The sequence below is a fragment of the Cucurbita pepo genome, chromosome 4 (assembly GCF_057944985.1).
Source record: "Cucurbita pepo subsp. pepo isolate OVF chromosome 4, ASM5794498v1, whole genome shotgun sequence".
Taxonomy (NCBI): domain Eukaryota; kingdom Viridiplantae; phylum Streptophyta; class Magnoliopsida; order Cucurbitales; family Cucurbitaceae; genus Cucurbita; species Cucurbita pepo.
In genome coordinates, this window is record NC_141801.1 from 7045200 (window position 1) to 7063763 (window position 18564).

The following is an 18564-nucleotide window of genomic DNA, read 5'->3' on the forward strand; positions in this document are numbered from 1 at the left end:
AAATTTAAAACACATGTGAGTGATGACAAAGCATGCTAGAAAGACTCATGTTGGTCGGTGGGAATAGAGAAGGTAAGTAACATTAATTATATCGCAAAGGAATGGCGAGACCATCAAGTATCAAATCTTAATCCCAATCCTGAACATAAATCGTTACATCTATAGTTTTAAAAGTTTTCATTAGACTCTTATGGCTTAGTTAACTAAAGTTTGGCTAGTCTCGAAAATCATCTTTAATTGTGTTTAACCCATAATATAAGTCAATAAACATGGTTACCAAAATAGAAATATGTGGCCTTTTTTTTATCAATATGACAACGAAAAATAAATCTTAAGAAATTCGATTAAACCATACCAAATAAATCTTATGAAATTCGATTAAACCATACCAACTAAATCGAAAATTTAGAATCTGCTAAAGATTATTAAGAGTGAGTTCTTGTTTAATTTAAGGAAACCCAAACCAAAGACATGAAAACTTATGCTAGAAGTAGACAATATCCTACCATTGTAAAGACCTGGAACGGAACTAAATCTGAACCACTAAGATCAAAGCCCAACGGTGAAGAGATTTTTTGTGATGAAGATCGGTACACAATAGATTATTAATTCAGAATGGAAGATCCAGTTGTAATGGATCCTGGCGCTATCTATTCTTCGGTCTCATTACATTAAGCTAATAAACAACACATACAGAATTTCATAAAATAATACTATACTATATTTGAAGAATTTAAAGACCAATGATCTGACAATAATACAAATCAAAATCTACCAACCAGTCACAGTAACATCCGTTCATCCTCACTAGAGACAACAAAACTGAAGATTTGGGCACATGCCCTTCAAAATTTCTTGAATAATTTACACAAGAAGAAAAGAGTTCCCGATCCAATAGCATCTAATCCTAGGGGAGAGTCATTCATTCATGCATTCATTCATTCATCCATCCCATATATATATATATATATATAATTCTAATTGGAAAATATTGTGTTGGGGGTTCTTCTACGCAGTTTCAATGTCAGAATTATCTGGTCCATCAATGTAAAGTTCAAACTCACCAGGACTCCACCTGCATACCAAATTCAGGCGAAAAGTTGCCATCCTTATCCCCAACGCACGCTGCAACCAAACAAATATCGATATCAATATCAATAAGTGCTACTTCAAACCTCGTTTACAAGGCACATTCATATTCGATATATATATATATATATATATATATATATATATATATATATATAAAGAAAGAGAGTCGTGAAATGATACAAACCAGTATGCCAGCTGACTCTGGTGAAAGAGACTTGCCCTCCTCACATACAGTAAAGTCCGATACAAGCTCCACTACACCTGCAATTCCCTCAACAATGATGATTTACAACCAAATTTTTGTTTATCATAAGTAGGGCTTGCAAGCAAAAAGTGTGTGTTTACTGACCCTTGTTCAAGCGAACTGGCAATCCAAGCTTCCGTAGAGAAGGCTCCATTTCATGGCTGAACTGCTCCAGAGGACCTTCCTTAAGCTCAACCTAATATCATTGAACTTCGATAAGGAAACCAACCACAAAGTTCATACATGTTATAATACTAACGATATGAAATGATACACATTTTTGTTGAATCAGTGCACTCGAAAAGTGACATCAGTATTAGAATGATGAAAAATAAAAATAAGTTTATTTCAAAAGGCGCAGAAACCTTTTCTGTGGCTTCACTTCCAGTCCTTGCATAATCATAATCCACATACTCGTTAAATAATCTGCAGAACAAAACATTGAAAATTAAATCAAGCATTAATGTAAACCAAATCAAATACAGAAATCCCTTATTTTAAAATTGAAATGTAAATAACCCATTAAGAGAATCTTACTACTGACAAAAACAATCTTCTTTTGTTTCTGTTTTGGGTTTCTTTATTCATTTTCCACTAGTAGGGTAGTAGGACTTTGAACCGAATTTAGCACAGAAAAATCATCACAAGCATGTGACAATATGAAGTTTCAATTTCTTAAAACTTCAACTTCAAGGATTTAACATTTTCTTTTTTGTTCTTTCCAACACCAAAATAATTATGTTCACTTTTAACAGTCTTTCCCAAATCAAAACTTCAGAATGTTGTATTCATAGATATGGAAATCAACTGAAACTACAATTTATCAGATACTTCAATTTCTAAACAAAAAAAAGAACGCATAATGAATAAATTTTAAATATGCGCATTTAAATTGTAAAACAAAATAGCAACTTAACAATTCATCGCTTTTGGCGGTGCTTGCCAATGTTAAAACTAGAGCATGTCTGGTTTACCTCTCAACCTCTTCTTTCGGTAAGTTTGTGAAACAAAGTCCAGTATTGCCATGCAGAAGCTGAAAAATAGAAGAGTGGATGTTAATTCGTTAAAGTTACAAAGAAAAAGAGCACTTGAATTATATGCAATATGGAAAAAGTGGTTCACCTTAGAAACCTTGTATAGGCCTGGTTGAATCTCATCGGAAGCAGTTCGACCAAGAGAAACCTGCATGACTTTGTTTGCTCCAAAAAACAATCTATCCATGAGAGAAAAGAAAATCAATTTGGGAATCCATGTAAGGTACAGTCAGGTCAGATAAGGTCAAAATCATTTCATTAGAGAAATAGAGCAAGCGCCACTCAAATGCAGCATCACTTCAAAAATTGCACTAAACAAAGTTCACAAACAAAATATCCCAATTAGTGACCAGAGGCTTAAACATTTCTACACTTCAAAAATGTAGACAAGCATCAGAGGCCAAAGACAATAATGTACGGCTAAAATATAATTCCAAGGTGAGTTAATATAATTTTCATATCATTCATGCTTAAAAAGGGAAAAAGAATAAAGAGAACAAATGTATACAAGCTGCAGCCCCAGGTGAGACCACATAAAGCACAAGGGGAAGAAGGACGATGAAGGTTGTAAACCTTTTTTGATTGACGCTTCTTAAAACAAGGACAGAAGGTTGCTCTGTAATCATATCAACAGATACTACATTTAAGATCATAAAGCAATGCTGTTACCAAAACCTGTTACCAAATGGTCTCATCTTTTCTCCTAGAACATGCTATTCATTTTTATTCAAGTTCTAAAACATGCCATTCAATATTTTCATTCTCCTTTCTTCCAACAAAACACAAATCAAACAACATATAGGAAGTAACATTCTCATCACTAATTAATATTTGAAGTGATGCAGAAAATATACAATAAAAAAAGTCAGAAAATACAACTTGCCTGCTAGACGACTTTAGTTGCTCCCTGAGTTCCTTGAACTTGAGGTTTCTCATGTTCTCAACAGTGAAAACATAAATTGAGTTGTAATTTTCCACAGCCTGCCTGATTAGATCCACCATTGATTTCTTATGTTCCCTTCCTTTCTTCTTGGTTTTTGATAAAGTAACTGCATTTATCCCATCAAACAGCAAACAATTAGTCAAAACAGTCGACAGTAGACTGAATTGTTGAATTTTTCCTGTATTAACTAAAAACCCACACATATTTGACACTGAATACAACCACCACATGTCATTTAAATTCTTAAATTGCATAGTACTTTTGACAAGAACATATCTCAGACAGACTAGCCCATAGTTTAACAAAAACCTCGAATTAAAATAACAAATTTAAGCATATTTCTAATGTTAAAGCAGTCATTAAGTTCAACCAGATTCACAGTTTGGTTTCTCTTTAACAACATTCATTACCCTACTAAAAATATTCCTTATTCTTATTTAAAAAATTGATCTCAGTGTTTAACTTTAGCTCCCTGTGTTGTAAGCAACTCTACATTTTGCATATAGACAGAAACCTTTCACCTCAGCCACCCCTTGGAAACACCTTATACTACAATGGTTCTTCCATCACACTATAAAGCTCAAACTAACTTCTGAGGCAAACTACAGAGACTCCTACAATCAGCGAAAACGTGCTTGAGGCTTGTCTACAGCCCTGTCTACCTCAGCCTAACACAATAGATACTCAAGTTATTCCTCAAATTCCACACTCTGGAAATGTTTGCTCAAGTAACACAGTGCATACTTCTTTAGAACGTGGAAGAACCTTAGAAGAAAAATATGGAGCTAAAATACTGAGTAATCAAAATTCTTTCGTAAATCTGACCTACCAGGAAACGTACTATGAACATGTAGGACTACCGTAAGAACGAAGGTAAAGTGTGAAATCTCTCAATTACTGGTGAAGAGATATCAATATGATCTCAAACCTAAACAATACCTACCCTAACAAATACCAAATTCTTTTATATCCAAAAGAAGAGCGATTTAGGCATGAATATGAGCAAAGCTATGAAAACGGACCTGGTCTATCACGCTTCGACTTGGGCATCTTTGATCGTTGCAAATAACTTCGGTACCTGCTAAGACGGCAGATTCATAAGTTCCGTGAGGGAGAAAGAGAGAAGAAGAACGAGAAGAACGAGAAGAACGAGAAGAACGAGAAGAACGAGAAGAACGAGGGTTACCGGAGAGGGCGAGGGAGGGCTTACCGATAGGGCGTAGAAGGAAACGGGCGATAAAAGTGAGTGATGCGGCTGGCTATGATGAGTGAGGGCGGAAAGAAGGTTTTAAGGGTATAAATAGGTGCCTCACCCAGACCCAAGGGTTTTAGCAATATAATAAAAATAAATAAATAAAAACTACTTTTATTAAAATAAAAATTTACCTTTTAAATAGTTAAAAAATTATTTATAATAATGATTTAAAATTAAACGATCAAATAAATAAATATTTAATAAAATAAATCTATATATATATATATATATATATATATATATATATATATATTATTATACATGTAAAAATGTATATTTTAAAATTAACAATAAATTCGGATCGGTTTGATTCAACTTTATTAGAATTAAGGACGGGTATATGATTGTCTTAAAAATAAGAGTTAATTACTTTACTTTTGATTGCGTTTATCTCTTTTTTTTTTATTTTTTTATTTTTATTTTGGTAACAGGTTCTTATTCTGTTCGAAAAATATATAACAAAAATATATATATATATATATATATATATATATATATATATATCTATCTGTTCTTTAGTTCATGTTAATTTATCGTTAGATTTGGATATTATCTTGTATTCTTTTAAGATCTTCAAAAAAAAAAAATTGTTAACGGTAAACTTATCAGATATTGACAATCAAAATAAGATAGATAGTAAATAGAAAATAAGATAGATAGTGAAAAAAAATATATATATACAACATTCCAAAACTCTCGTAAAGTCTCTAATTTTTATAAATTGACTCTTGGTAGGATTCGAGGAAAATCATGGACAATTGTAAATTTGGAAAATTGAAATTGAAATTGATGTTATGGTTCATATAGGTTGACTGGGATACAAAGGACAAAATTGAATTTCTTAAGGATAAATTGGTGACACGAGCCTAAGCTAATCAAGTAAGTGGTCTTACTATGGGCATGGTTATATTTGATGTTGACACGTGCCTTGTCGTTCTGCACGTGTCATATATATTGATATGTGTGAATTGTCTGTGGATTGATATGCTTCTTATATGTTATGTATATGTTATAATGTGTGAATTGTATGATAATAATTACGGTACGATGTGTTCAATGATATGTTTGAGATAAGATAGGAGAAGGATGCACAAAACGAAATGTAACAATAGGAGTAAGATATGTTCATGAAACGTTAAGGTTAGGTTACATACCGGAGTGCTATGGATAGGAGAGATCGATGAAAGAATATGGTTAGGTTATGGGTAGAAAGGGATAGGTTTGTGATAGATTGATAGAGCGATAGTGTTAGGATACGTTCCTGTGGTGATATGACTAAGGTATGTTCACATAACAATATGACTGTGATAGGTATAAGAACGTTAAGACTATGATGAGTTAGGGAACGATATGACCACGAAGTGTTTACGATATGACATGTTTATGATATGATGTATTGTGATGTGATATGTTATGTTTAGATTGTTTTGTGTGACCATTGAGGTAATTGTTATATAAATTGCACGTTATGAAATGACATCTTAAAAGCATGGAGCGTTATGTTATGTTTTCTAAATTGTATGTATACAACATGTTATGAATGACTTGATATCACGATAAATGAAATGAAATATAACCCGTTAGAATTAGGCATGATATAAGAACTGAAAAATGAGAAAAGATATGATATGAAAGTAAAAAGATAGCACGGTTATATTTAATAATGTCGAAAATGGAAAAATATTGGGACCTAATGCATTATGTGTGCTTATGCATTGGGGGATACCCCTATTTCATCACGACGGGCAGGGGTACGATCATTATGTTTTACAAAATGCTACCGGTAGGGGTACAATCATTATGTTTTACATAATGTTGCTGGCAGGGGTACGATCATTTTGTTTTACATAATGTTGCCGTAGCGGTTACTAGTTCTAACGGGTGTCTAGCCTAAGGAGCTCCCGGAGTATGCTCGCCCGACAAGGAAAGTGGCCCAGTGGTGTGCGAACTAACTGGTTAGTCCATACTCGCACGTATGGGCTCTGTGTAGAGTATATGGTACACATCCAAGTTACCCGTTAGGACAGTACCGTAGGAAAATAGATTGAAAGAATAGGTCCCGTCATTGCCTTCGCACGTTCTTGCATTTAACCCCAATAGTGGGGTCACTTACTGAGTATTTATTTAAATACTCAAGCCATGTGCTACTACATTTTTCAGGTTAAGGCAAAGCGTTCCTGTATGGCTGACGACGGCATCGCAACTCGGGACCATGACACATGCATAGAGTACTGGTATTTGTTTTCTTAGACTTAGGGTAGAATAGGATGTTTTTAACCTAACTTATTTATTTTATTTAGTTTTTTGTTATGTCGTTTTAAAGATGTTTTCGAAACACGTAAGTCCATGACTGTGTTTTAAGATAAAGTTTATGTTTTATGGAATTTAAATGAAGTCTTCTGCATTCAATATTTAGGATATGTATACAGTAGCGACCTTAAATTAAGTAGAAAATTTCGAGTAGTTACATTAACCTTATGTTCGAGTCATAGCAAGGAAGATCTTGTGGAATGTTGAAGAACTTTTGTATGGTTGGAATACTTCAAGAAGTCTTGCAAGCTAGGGTTTCTACAGAGTAGAGTTGTTACTCTCAAATTTATTGCTTTTCTTTTAACTTAATAAAATCAAAACGGTTCCCAATGCTTCCGCTAAATGGATGAAGTGTTCATTCCCTTCACATATATCTTTAGTTACTCGACGAGCTCTAAACACCCACATTGAGGAGGAAGGCCTAGACCAAAGAGAGAACTTATTTCAAACTCGGTGTCTTGTTCAATCTGTTCCTTGTAGTGCAGTCATTGATAGTGGTAGTTGCACTAATGTAGCGAGTTCTATTCTGATCAAAAGACTTAATTTAAAGGCAAAACCACATCCAAGACCCTACCACCTTCACGGGTTGAGTGATCGTGGGGAAGTATAGGTAACTCTACAAGCTCTTGTATCTTTTACTATTGGAAAATATGTTGATGATGTTTTATATGATGTTGTATCCATGCATGTTGGAGATTGACTACTGGGGAGGCCTTGACAATTTGATCGTCGGGTAATGTATGATGGGTATGCAAATCGATACTCTGTTACTCACAATGGTAGAAAAATAACTCTTATTCCATTGTCTCCAAAAGATGTATTTATTGATCACTGCAAACTTGAAAAGAAAAGGCAAGAGGGTGATGCAAAAGAAGAGATTGAAAAAGAATCAAGTGAAAAAAAGAGCTTGAGTGAAAAACAAGAGAGTAGCACTCAACTGAGAGGAAAAAGAGAGAGAGAAGCCAAATCAGTGAGCTTGTACGTTCGATCAAGTGAGACTATGAACGTTTTGCTCTCTAACCGGACCATTCTTATACTTATGTGCAAGGGGTCTTGCCACCAATTGGAGGGATTGAGCACAAAATTGACTTCATTCTAGGTGCGCCCATTCCAAACCGACCAACATATAGGACTAATCCAAAGGAGACTGAAGAGATATAAAGGCAAGTAAGTGAGCTCCTTGCTAAAGGGTATGTACGTGAAAGTTTGAGTCCTTATTCTGTTCTAGTTATTCTTGTGCTTAAGAAAGATGGTTCTTGGCTTATGTGTCTTGATTGTAGGGCTATAAACAAGATCGCTATAAAGTATAGGCATCCAATTCCTAGACTAGATGATATGCTTGATGAGTTGCATGGATGAAGTCTTTTTACTAAGATTAATTTAAAATCGGGTTATCATCAAACTTACATGCATATTGGGGATGAGTGGAAAACATAGTTTAAAACTAAGTAGGGTCTTTATGAACGGTCGGTTATGCCTTTTGGATTAACTAAGGCACTTAGTACATTCATAAGATAAATGAATTCTGCTCCGGTGCATGCAACTTTTGAAAATGCAACTTTTGAAATTGAATCTGATGCTAGTGGAGTAGGGATAGATGTTGTATTAATGCAAAATCAAAGACCTTTAATGTTATTTGGTGAGAAGTTGACTAGTGCCTCAGAGCTTTATGCTTTAGTTCGTGCATCGCAAACCTGGCAACATTATATTTGGTATGAGGAGTTCGTTATTCATACAGACCATGAAAGCTTAGAACAAAACAAAATAATCTCAATAAACGACATGCCAAGTGGTTGGAATTTATTGTAACATTCCCTTACGTTATAAAATATAAACAACGTAAGAAGAACATTGTTGCAAATGTTTTATAGAAAGGTGTGTTCTCCTCCATACTTAGAATAAGTTGTTCGGTTTTGAACACATAAAGTATTTGTGATATGAACCAAGACATTAAAAAGAACATGTCTTGTTGGGTTTTGGTGCATTTTCGAAAGGAAAGATTTCCTGCTCAAAGAAAATCTAAGCTTCTACCACAAGGAGATGGACCTTTCCAAATTCTTGAGCGTATCAACGACAAATATTTATAAAATTGATTTACTAGATAAGTATGGTGTTAGTGCAACTTTTAATGTTGTTGATTTGAGCCCTTTTGATATAGATGATGGATGGGATTCGAGGTCGGATCCTTCTCAAGAGGGGAGAATGATATGAACCATGACCAAGGAATTTTCATTGTAACGACCATAAATTTGCTGTATACATCCTAAACATTGAATACATAATACTTCATTTAAATTCCATCAAAACATATCCTTTATCTTAAAATAAAGTCATGGACTTGCATGCTTCGAAAACATCTTTAAAACCACACAACAAAACACTAAATAAAATAAATAAGTGTTTAAGTTAAAAACATCCTATTCTAGCCTAAGTCTAAGAAAATAAATATCACTATCCTATGCATGTGTCATGGTCTCGAGTTCCGATGCCGTCGTCAGCCGTACAGGAATGTCTTGCCTTAACCTGAAAAAATGTAGTAGCACATGGCTTGAGTATTTAAAGAAATACTCAGTAAGTGACCCTCTATCGTGGTTATGCAACAATCACATGCAATGAGATGATGAGACCTATCTTTCAGGTTATGCAACAATCACATGCAATGAGATGATGGGACCTATCTTTCAATCTATCTTCTTACAGTGCTGTCCTAACGGGTAATTTGGACGTGTACCATATACTCTACACACAGCCCATACATGCGGGTATGGGCTCACCAGTCAGTTCGCACACCACTGGGTCAACTTACTAGTTGGGCGAGCATACACTGGGACGCTCCCTAGGTCGGACACCCGTTAGAACTAGTAACTGTCATGGCAGCGCTATGCAAAACATAACGATCATTGTCCTACCATTGGGTGTACGCGTCCGTACCCTCGTATTGGAATAGGGGTATCCCCTCAATGCATGAACACACATAAAGCATGAGGTCCCCAATATTTCTACTTTTATCATTTATGAAATAACCCCACTATCATCTTTCATACTTCACATGTCAATTCTCATTTTTCAGTCTACGTATCACACATAATCCTAACGGGGTTACATTTCATATCGTTTATCATGATTTCATGTCATACATCACATGCTGTTTACATTCAGAGTTATAGTACCATTCTCGCTAGAATAACCCAGACACATCATAAACGTCATAAACATAACACATCATATCACATTAAACAGCATACATTCACATTTCCCAAGCGTACTTAATCGAGTATAACAGGATAGCATACAATTTAATGACATGTGTAAATCCACGGGCACGTGCCAACATATAACATACAACGTGTAAACTACGACGGATGAGCCACTTACCTGGTTAGCTTAAGTCGTTGTCACGAATATATCCTTAATGAAAGTTCGATTTCGTCCCTTAATGAAAGTTCGATTTCGTCCCTTAATGAAAGTTCGATTTCGTCCTTTGAAATCCAAGTCAACCTAGGTGAGCACATGTAACGACCCGAAATTTTCTACTTAATTTAAGGTCACTACTGTATACATACCATAAACATTGAATGCAGAAGACTTCATTTAAATTCCATAAAACATAACCTTTAACTTAAAAACACAGCCATGGACTTACGTGTTTCGAAAACATCTTTAAAACGACACAACAAAAGACCTGAAATAAAATAAATAAGCATTTAAGTTTAAAACATCCTATTCTATCCTAAGTCTAAGAAAATAAATACCACTATCCTATGCATGTGCCATGATCTCGAGTTGCGATGTCGTCGTCAGCCGTACAGGAATGCCTTGCCTTAACCTGAAAAATGTAGTAGCACATGGCCTGAGTATTTAAAGAAATACTTAGTAAGTGACCCCACTATTGGGGTTCAATGCAACAATTACATGCAATGAAATGATGGGACCTATCTTTCATTTCGTTTCGTTTCATTTCATTTCATTTCGTTTCGTTTCGTTTCGTTTTCCCTACGGTGTAATCCTAACAGGTAATCGTGGACGTGTACCATATACTCTACACGCAGCCCATACGTGCGAGTATGGGCTCACCAGCTAGTTCGCACACCGCTGGGCCACTGTCCCTAGCCGGTGGGCATGCTCTGGGGGCCCACCGGGACCCGTTAAAACTAAAACCGTCACGGCAGCGCTATGCAGGGCATAACGATCGTTGTCCTGCCATTTGGATGTACGCGTCCGTACCCTCGTGATGGGATAGGGGTATCCCCCCAAATGCATGATCACACAATATGCATGAGGTCCCACTAGTCCTACAGTCATCATTTAATGAACATAACCCCATGTCACGTTTTCATGCTTACATGTCATTCTCATTCTCATTTCGTTACATATCATACATATTCCTAGCGGGGTTGTGTATCATGCAATTTACCGTATTTCATGTCATACAATTCATTTAGTTACATTTCAATACTCATACAACAAGCCATAATCGTACAAGGGCACACATCGTCACATGCATTCATATCACATCAACTAAGCAACATAAATAACATACATTCACGTTCACATGATTTCGTACTTAAGCACAATAATCTAGCATACAATGTATCATATCATAACCAAGTCATAACGTAAACACTTCATAGTCATATCGTTCTCTAACTTACCATAGCCTTAACGTTCTTATACCTATCACAGACATATCATTACGTGACGTACCTTAGTCATATCGTCACAAGAATGTACCCTAACGCTATCGTTCTATCAATCTATCACAAACCTATCCCTTTCTACCCATAACCTAACCGTATTCTTTCATCAATCTCTCCTATCGTTACATTTCGTTTTGTGCATCCTTCTCGTACCCTATCTTAAACATATCCTTGAGCACATCGTACCATAATTATTATCATACAAACCACATATTATAACATAACATAACATAACATATAGGAAGCATATCGATCCACAGACAATTCACACATATCAATATATATGACACGTACAGAACCACAGGGCACGTGTCAACATCAAATATAACCATGCCGATAGTAAGGTCACTTACCTGGCTAGCTTAAGTCGTTGTCACGTATATATCCTTACTGAAAGTTCGATTCCGTCCTTTGAAATCCAAGCCAACCTATGTGAGCCCATAACATCAGTTTCAAGTTTGAACTCTATACAAGTATTTCTCTAATTTACCTTGTTAAAATTCTGATTTTTACTATTAGACAGAATTTAATGGAGTTTCATGCCCTCTGATATCTCCTGTTATAGTTTTAAATTTTGTTTAACAAATCTTCCCTCAATCTTCCCTCCTCCCTCATGGTAATTATTTTCATTAGCATTCTGTAAATAGATTCTCAGTTTTGTAAACATATGTAAATAAGATATTACTCTAATTCTATATTTATTTTCATTGTGTAGACCGATATTATTGGCCAATTTTAATTTAGCTACTATCTTACATATTTATGTATCTGTCAGCTAAAATTATATTGATTCTAACCTTATTTCCTATAACTTCCGATGCTAAAAAAAAATCTAATTAATTGAACATGGGATCTGATTATTACATACGGTAAGATAGGAAAGAAGATTTGATCCTAAATTAATTTCTTATAAGCATAACTATAAAGGAAAAGGAGTTGTGAGATAGAATTTTACCGTAATAACCGACAAAAATCTCTAAATCTACAATCTGTTCAAATACTTCTTCTCAAATGTGACGATGGTTGTTTTATGTTTCTTTCTTTTTTTTTTGTCAGGTTTTCTGTTTTTTTTTTTTTTTGTTTTTTTTAGCGTAGATGAGCAGATGAGAGATAATTGTGAGAAGGGATGAGAGGTTAGGGGAGAGAGATGGGGAAAGGTTTATTTATTTTTTTATTTATTTTAATTAATTAATTAATTAAATTTATTTTTTTATTATTATAATTTTAATTATTTTTATTATTTATTTATTTATTTATTTTTGGGCTATTACATCGTATCCCTCTAAAAGAAACTTTCGTCCTCGAAAGTATTTTAATCTTGGAATAACTCGGGTCCTTATTCTAAGAGTTCTCTGTTAAGTCTTCAAGTTCCACTAAGTAAAAATTCTTAACAAGTATACCTTAATTCGTATGAGTCATAACATGTATTTGCATGCATAAAACTTTCATAAGTCTATCACTTTGCATTCATAAAATCTTTGAATCCTTATAAGGTGTCTTGTCAGATAGTTAGATATTTTAAATCTTCCCTTTCGTCATTGTTAATCTATTCTTACTTCGAAATCTTTCCTTTTTATTTTTTTTTCTTTTCTTTTTCGGCTAACACTATTCTGTATTTCCATTTCTATTTCATTTTTTCTTATTTTCTAGCTTTTAATTTAATCGATTCATTTGGTTATTCTTTTTCTATAAATCATATAAAATTATTGAAACCTAAGTTAGCAACAATTCAAGTGATTTCCTAAAACTCATACAAAATTCTTTTCATTTAATCTCCAATTCAAAACATATAATTTACTGACCTCTTCAAATGACATATCTCCTCCTGTGTAACAAAATCTGCTTAAACCTTTTGTTTTTTCTATCTGTTTTGTAGGAAGGAAGAAATTCTGAGTAAATCTGTAGTTGTTTTTAAATTTCTGATTTGTTGCCTGATTTATTTTTAGGGAATGAGTGGTGAGAGATTGAAGAAAGGAGGAGGGATCCCTTACCAAATGTTTTTTTTTTTAATTTAATTTTTATTATTTATTTATTTATTTATTTATTTATTATTATTATTATTATTATTATTATTATTACTACTACTATTTTATTTATTTTTTCGGTTGTTACATTATATACCTCTACAAAAAAAATTCGTCCAAAGTACTTTAATCTCGAAATAATTCGAGCTTTCGTTCTGAGAGTTCTTTGTTAAGTCATGAGGCACAACTGAGGAAGAATTCTTAGCAAGTACGCCCTCATTTGTATGGTTCATAAACATTTCTTTACATGCATAAATCCTTCCTAAAGTCTTTCATAAATTCTTAACAAGTATAAGTCTTTCGTAACCATCTAGTTGTTAAGAATAAAAATCATGAAAATGGTGGAAAAGTTTTATAGATACTATACAAAGGAAGGTGTGAAGTGAGCAGCACATCGTACCGCTTACCAAGATCCTTCTACATCCTTGAAGATTGTCCTATTTCATTGTAACTAGATGTTCCAAATGATATAAGAAAATGTTGCACAGATAAGTTTACTTCTATTTTGAAAGGGTTTTACACGACAACGTCTCATAAGTTCTGACAACTTTGCTCGGAGCCAAACTCACACCAAATTTTTTGAATAATCTCTCATAAACCTTTATAGCAAAGAGATATCTGCATGAAACGTGATCCTTGTCTTCTAGCCAACGTCCTTGACAAGAAACGTACCGTGAGTTTCAGAAACTAAGGATGAAGATCGCTCGACAAAAACCATTGTATTAATCCTCTTCAAGGAACCAACTTGTAATAATCTTATGCCAAAGTCTTTAGTAAATGAAATATCTTAATTAGCGCCAACATTCATCTCTTCATTTTGTTAACATTTTATTTATTTGAAGTGCATGACAACTCATGCCGGTCATATATGCTGTATTTCCAATTCCATAATATATAAGTTTATTATTGTTCGATTTCACATTAGAATATCAGTGAGAATACTACTATCCTCAAGGTCTAATTACAAGGACGAGAGCCAAGAAGTTACAAGAAGTTTTAGTCACCTATATTTAAGTTATGACGAGCTCGTCAGAGAAAATTCTGGAAGATGTTGAAGTCTTTCCCTACAGCTAAGTTGTGCTTCAAGAGATATAGATGCATTAAATGCAATTTAATTTGCATTTAATGAATCATAGTTGAATTTATGTAACTAGTCTAAAGATGGTTACTAGATAACACATTTATTTTATTGCATTATTTTAATTATAATTTCAATATTTGTTTGTTATTTAGCTAGTTTTTAATATAGGAGTTAAAAGTTATATTGTAACCCACCTATATTACCATATTCCATTATTAACCAACCATTTTAATATGGAAGTTATGCGTATTTCTGGTTGACTAGCCATTTTAATTTTAATAGGAAGGTTACAGGTGTATTTAACTCACATAGGTTAAAGTTGTCAAAAGACGATATAAATGATTTTCTTTGACGGTAGACATCCCATTTTGGAATTGAAAAAAAAATAGAGTTTCTATTTTAGTTTTGTTGAGAGTTTAGTTTTTACTTTACAAGTTTTGTACGTAGATCTTGTATGCTAGAGTCATTCAAGTGGTATTGATCAAACCTCTTGTAGAGTGATTCGAATCACGAGTTTTCTTTACTCTTGATCTTGATCATCAATGTAATCCGTTCCAAACTTTTTCTTTGGTTGATTCCATAACAAGGTGAACCTCGACATAAGTGAGAACGAATTCGAGGGATGAAAGCACGTGAACTTGGAGCTAGATAGAACTTCGACTAAAGTCATCCAAGTAAGTGGCCCTACTATCAACTTGTTCAGGAGAATTGTCTTATTTATGATAACACGTGCCTAGTGGCCCCCGCACGTGTCATGTGTTTAATATGATGTGTTTATGATGATATGTTATGCTATGATGAGATGATATGTTATGATGCTATGATATTTTATGATGATGTGATACGTTATGATGTCATAAGATGTATAACGATATGATATGTTATGCTTTAATGATATATATGTATGAGATGTTGTGTTGCACTATGACATGAATATGCTTGATAATGAAATGTATGATATGCTACGACATGTATGGCAGCGAGGAGTTTTTCTAACGCACAACCCCTAAGTAACGATATGATGATGTAATGTATGAAAACTTATGCATGCATGTTACCTAGGTAATATGTGAGGAATGTATGGGGTTGTGCCATATGAATGTCTTAAAATGAAAATAATAGGGACTTCATGCATATTATGTGTTCACTAACATCGGGATACTTCCCTTTTTATGATGAATAAGGACGCATAGATGATAAGATGACCACCATGCTTAGTATGATGCACGACAGTCGTCGTGCGAGCCCGCCTGGTGGACCCACGTTTGCACATGTGGATCGTGTGTAGGAAAGTGTCACACATTTAATTTGTTCGGACTGAAGACCACCTAAGAGACTATGGTTTTAAAAGATAGGTCCTATTCATGATTGTATGCGTTTGCATTCCCTTGCATAAGGTAGTTGCTTTTAATTTCGTAGGTCTTAGGTTAGTATAGGGCATTGTTTTTTTGAGGTTACTCTGACCATTATAAATGCTTAATTGAAGCCAAATTGCCTTATTAGATGACAAACCTGAGGGCTTATTTACCTAAAAGAGGAAATGGGAATATTGATGGGGACGGATATTTCAAAGTTATGTGTAACGACCCAGATCCACCGCTAGCAGATATTGTCCTCTTTGGGCTTTCTCTTTCGGGCTTCCCCTCAAGGCTTTAAAACGCGTCTGGGGGAAGATTTTCACACCCTTATAAATGGTGATTTGTTCTCCTCCCCAACCAATGTGGGACATCACAATCCACCCCCTTCGGGGTCCAGCGTCCTCACTGGCACTCTTTCCTTCCTCCAATCGATGTGGGACCACCCCCAAATCCACCCCCCTTTGGCGCTGACACTCTTTCCTTCCTCCAATCCAATGTGGGACATCACAATCCACCCCCTTTGGCGCGAGCACAATCGATGTGGGACCACCCCTAAATCCACCCCCTTTGGGGCTGGCACTCTTTCCCTCCTCCAATCGATGTGGGACCACCCCCAAATCCACCCCCCTTTGGGGCCAGCGTTCTTACTGGCACATCGCCTCGTGTCTACCCCCCTTCGAGGAACTGCCGCCTCGTGTCTACCCCCCTTCGAGGAACTGCGAGAAGGTTGGCACATTGTCCAGTGTCTGGCTCTGATACCATTTGTAACGACCCAGATCCACCGCTAGTAGATATTGTCCTCTTTGGGCTTTCCCTTTCGGGCTTCCCCTCAAGGCTTTAAAACGCGTCTGCTAGGGAAAGGTTTCCACACCCTTATAAATGGTGATTTGTTCTCCTCCCCAACCAATGTGGGACATCACATTATGAATCTCGAAATAGGGTGTAAGGCTCTGCGTTTTAAGATAAGATGATTATAATTGTTAAGAGTAGGGGTGTACATGGTCCGGGTTGGGTTGAGGGATTTTCTTGGTCCAACCCAAATCGATAAAATATTCGGATACAATCTTAGGATCATCAAATTAAATAAATGATTAGTTTAAAGATGTTGTATATAACAAAAATAAAAATAGGTGTCCTTAGAGAAGCCGAGGTACCACTCTGACAAACTTATTAATACGGAAAAATTCATAATAGAATAATTTATATATTTGTATTTGTCTCGGGTCAATCCGAAAGTTTTATCCACGAACCCGAAACCAAACCGATTCAGTTCGGGTTCAGAAAAATGAACCCAACCCTACCCGAAATGCTAATCCAACCCAACCCAACCCAACCCAACACTTATAGTTCGGGTTGTCGGGTTGAATGTACACCCCTAATTAAGAGATTAAGGGAATATGACCGAGTGAATGGGTGTCATTTCTTGTGATTCAATTTGAGAAAACTATATTTAAGTGAGTTAAATTAAGATCATAAATTTTTTAAATTTAGTCCTCATTCCATTAGATTTTAGCAAACTCGAATGAGTCCGACATGCACAATCCACGTGTTTAATGACTCGTTCTTCTCACCAAGTTCGCTTGAACAACAACAACGATGGTAATTCCCCCTCATCTCAATGATTGTAAGCAACGACGACAATCTTTTCCAACACATAAGCGACAGTGGTTCCCGCATCCCATCTTCGATTGACCTTATCAAGCTTTTTTTACGAGGCATACGCACGTGATGAATTGCTTCTTCTTTGATTTTTAGACTTGTGCGGTAGCAAGTACGGGCGCATATCAGAAGGACTCTTCTAAGGTACCCAACAACATTAAAGCATTGAATGTGAGATCAGTGTGTATGAAATTGATGCGTACTCGATAAAATCCAAAGATTATGATAAATTAATATGAGCTTGGAGGGTTTTGGATGTCTGAAAGTGTTGGACATCCCGAACATAAGAAAATAACTAGAATTCAAAGCCATGGTTTTAGATCCCGTTATGAATGAAAGACATATTTGCATGTATATGCATTTTTCAACCCGAGCAATGGGGTCAGATACTAACTATCACATTTTCTAATATTTTTTCCCTCTCAAATAAGAGTAATGGCATCCCTTAGGGATATCCAACTCAAATCACAAAGGTTGACTTCTGTTATATATATATATTTTTAAATTGGATTGAATTTTTGGAAAATCTAAAATTCTGGTTAGTTGACATTTTTTTGGTCTGGTCAACCAACTAACTAAAAAAACAAGGTTACAACCCAATTCAATTCTACATTACTATTAATAATATTATTAAAAATTAAGAATATTTGATATTTATTACCGATATTAGCGATGCACTATAACTTGTAAATGTTTGATATTTGAGTTTCACGAGATTTTAGTTATTAATGTGATATTTACTGTGGATAAGTATTTTTTTTTAAATAATTAAAAAAAAACTCGATAACCTAATTCAATCACATTATGGACATTATATTAATTAATTATGAATATCAAATTAAAAACTAATTGTGAATAATAATTTGT

At 34.8% G+C, this 18564-nt stretch overlaps 1 protein-coding gene across 1 annotated transcript; it reads right to left on the reverse strand.

The window, feature by feature from the left end:
• Positions 1–698: 698 nt before the first annotated feature.
• On the reverse strand, positions 699–4618 carry LOC111792232 (Ribosomal protein L10 family protein). The gene is made up of 9 exons (XM_023673582.2): positions 4524–4618; positions 4336–4391; positions 3254–3419; positions 2459–2549; positions 2311–2369; positions 1702–1762; positions 1442–1532; positions 1277–1353; positions 699–1125 (listed from the first exon to the last, which is right to left on the reverse strand). Exons 2-9 carry the CDS (start codon positions 4361–4363, stop codon positions 1009–1011), a joined length of 690 nt encoding a protein of 229 aa, XP_023529350.2. The 5' UTR covers positions 4364–4391; positions 4524–4618; the 3' UTR covers positions 699–1008.
• Between the last annotated feature and the right edge of the window lie 13946 nt (positions 4619–18564).

Bases quoted from the DNA above. Each gene is read 5' to 3' on its own strand.
- LOC111792232 (XM_023673582.2), bottom strand. From the start codon at position 4,363: ATGCCCAAGTCGAAGCGTGATAGACCAG. The intron at 2,550-3,253 runs GCAAGTTGTATT...TCTCATGGATAG, and splicing joins CAACTAAAGTCGTCTAGCAG to ATTGTTTTTTGGAGCAAACA. The intron at 1,126-1,276 runs GTTTGTATCATT...GTTTGGTTGCAG, and splicing joins CAGAGTCAGCTGGCATACTG to CGTGCGTTGGGGATAAGGAT.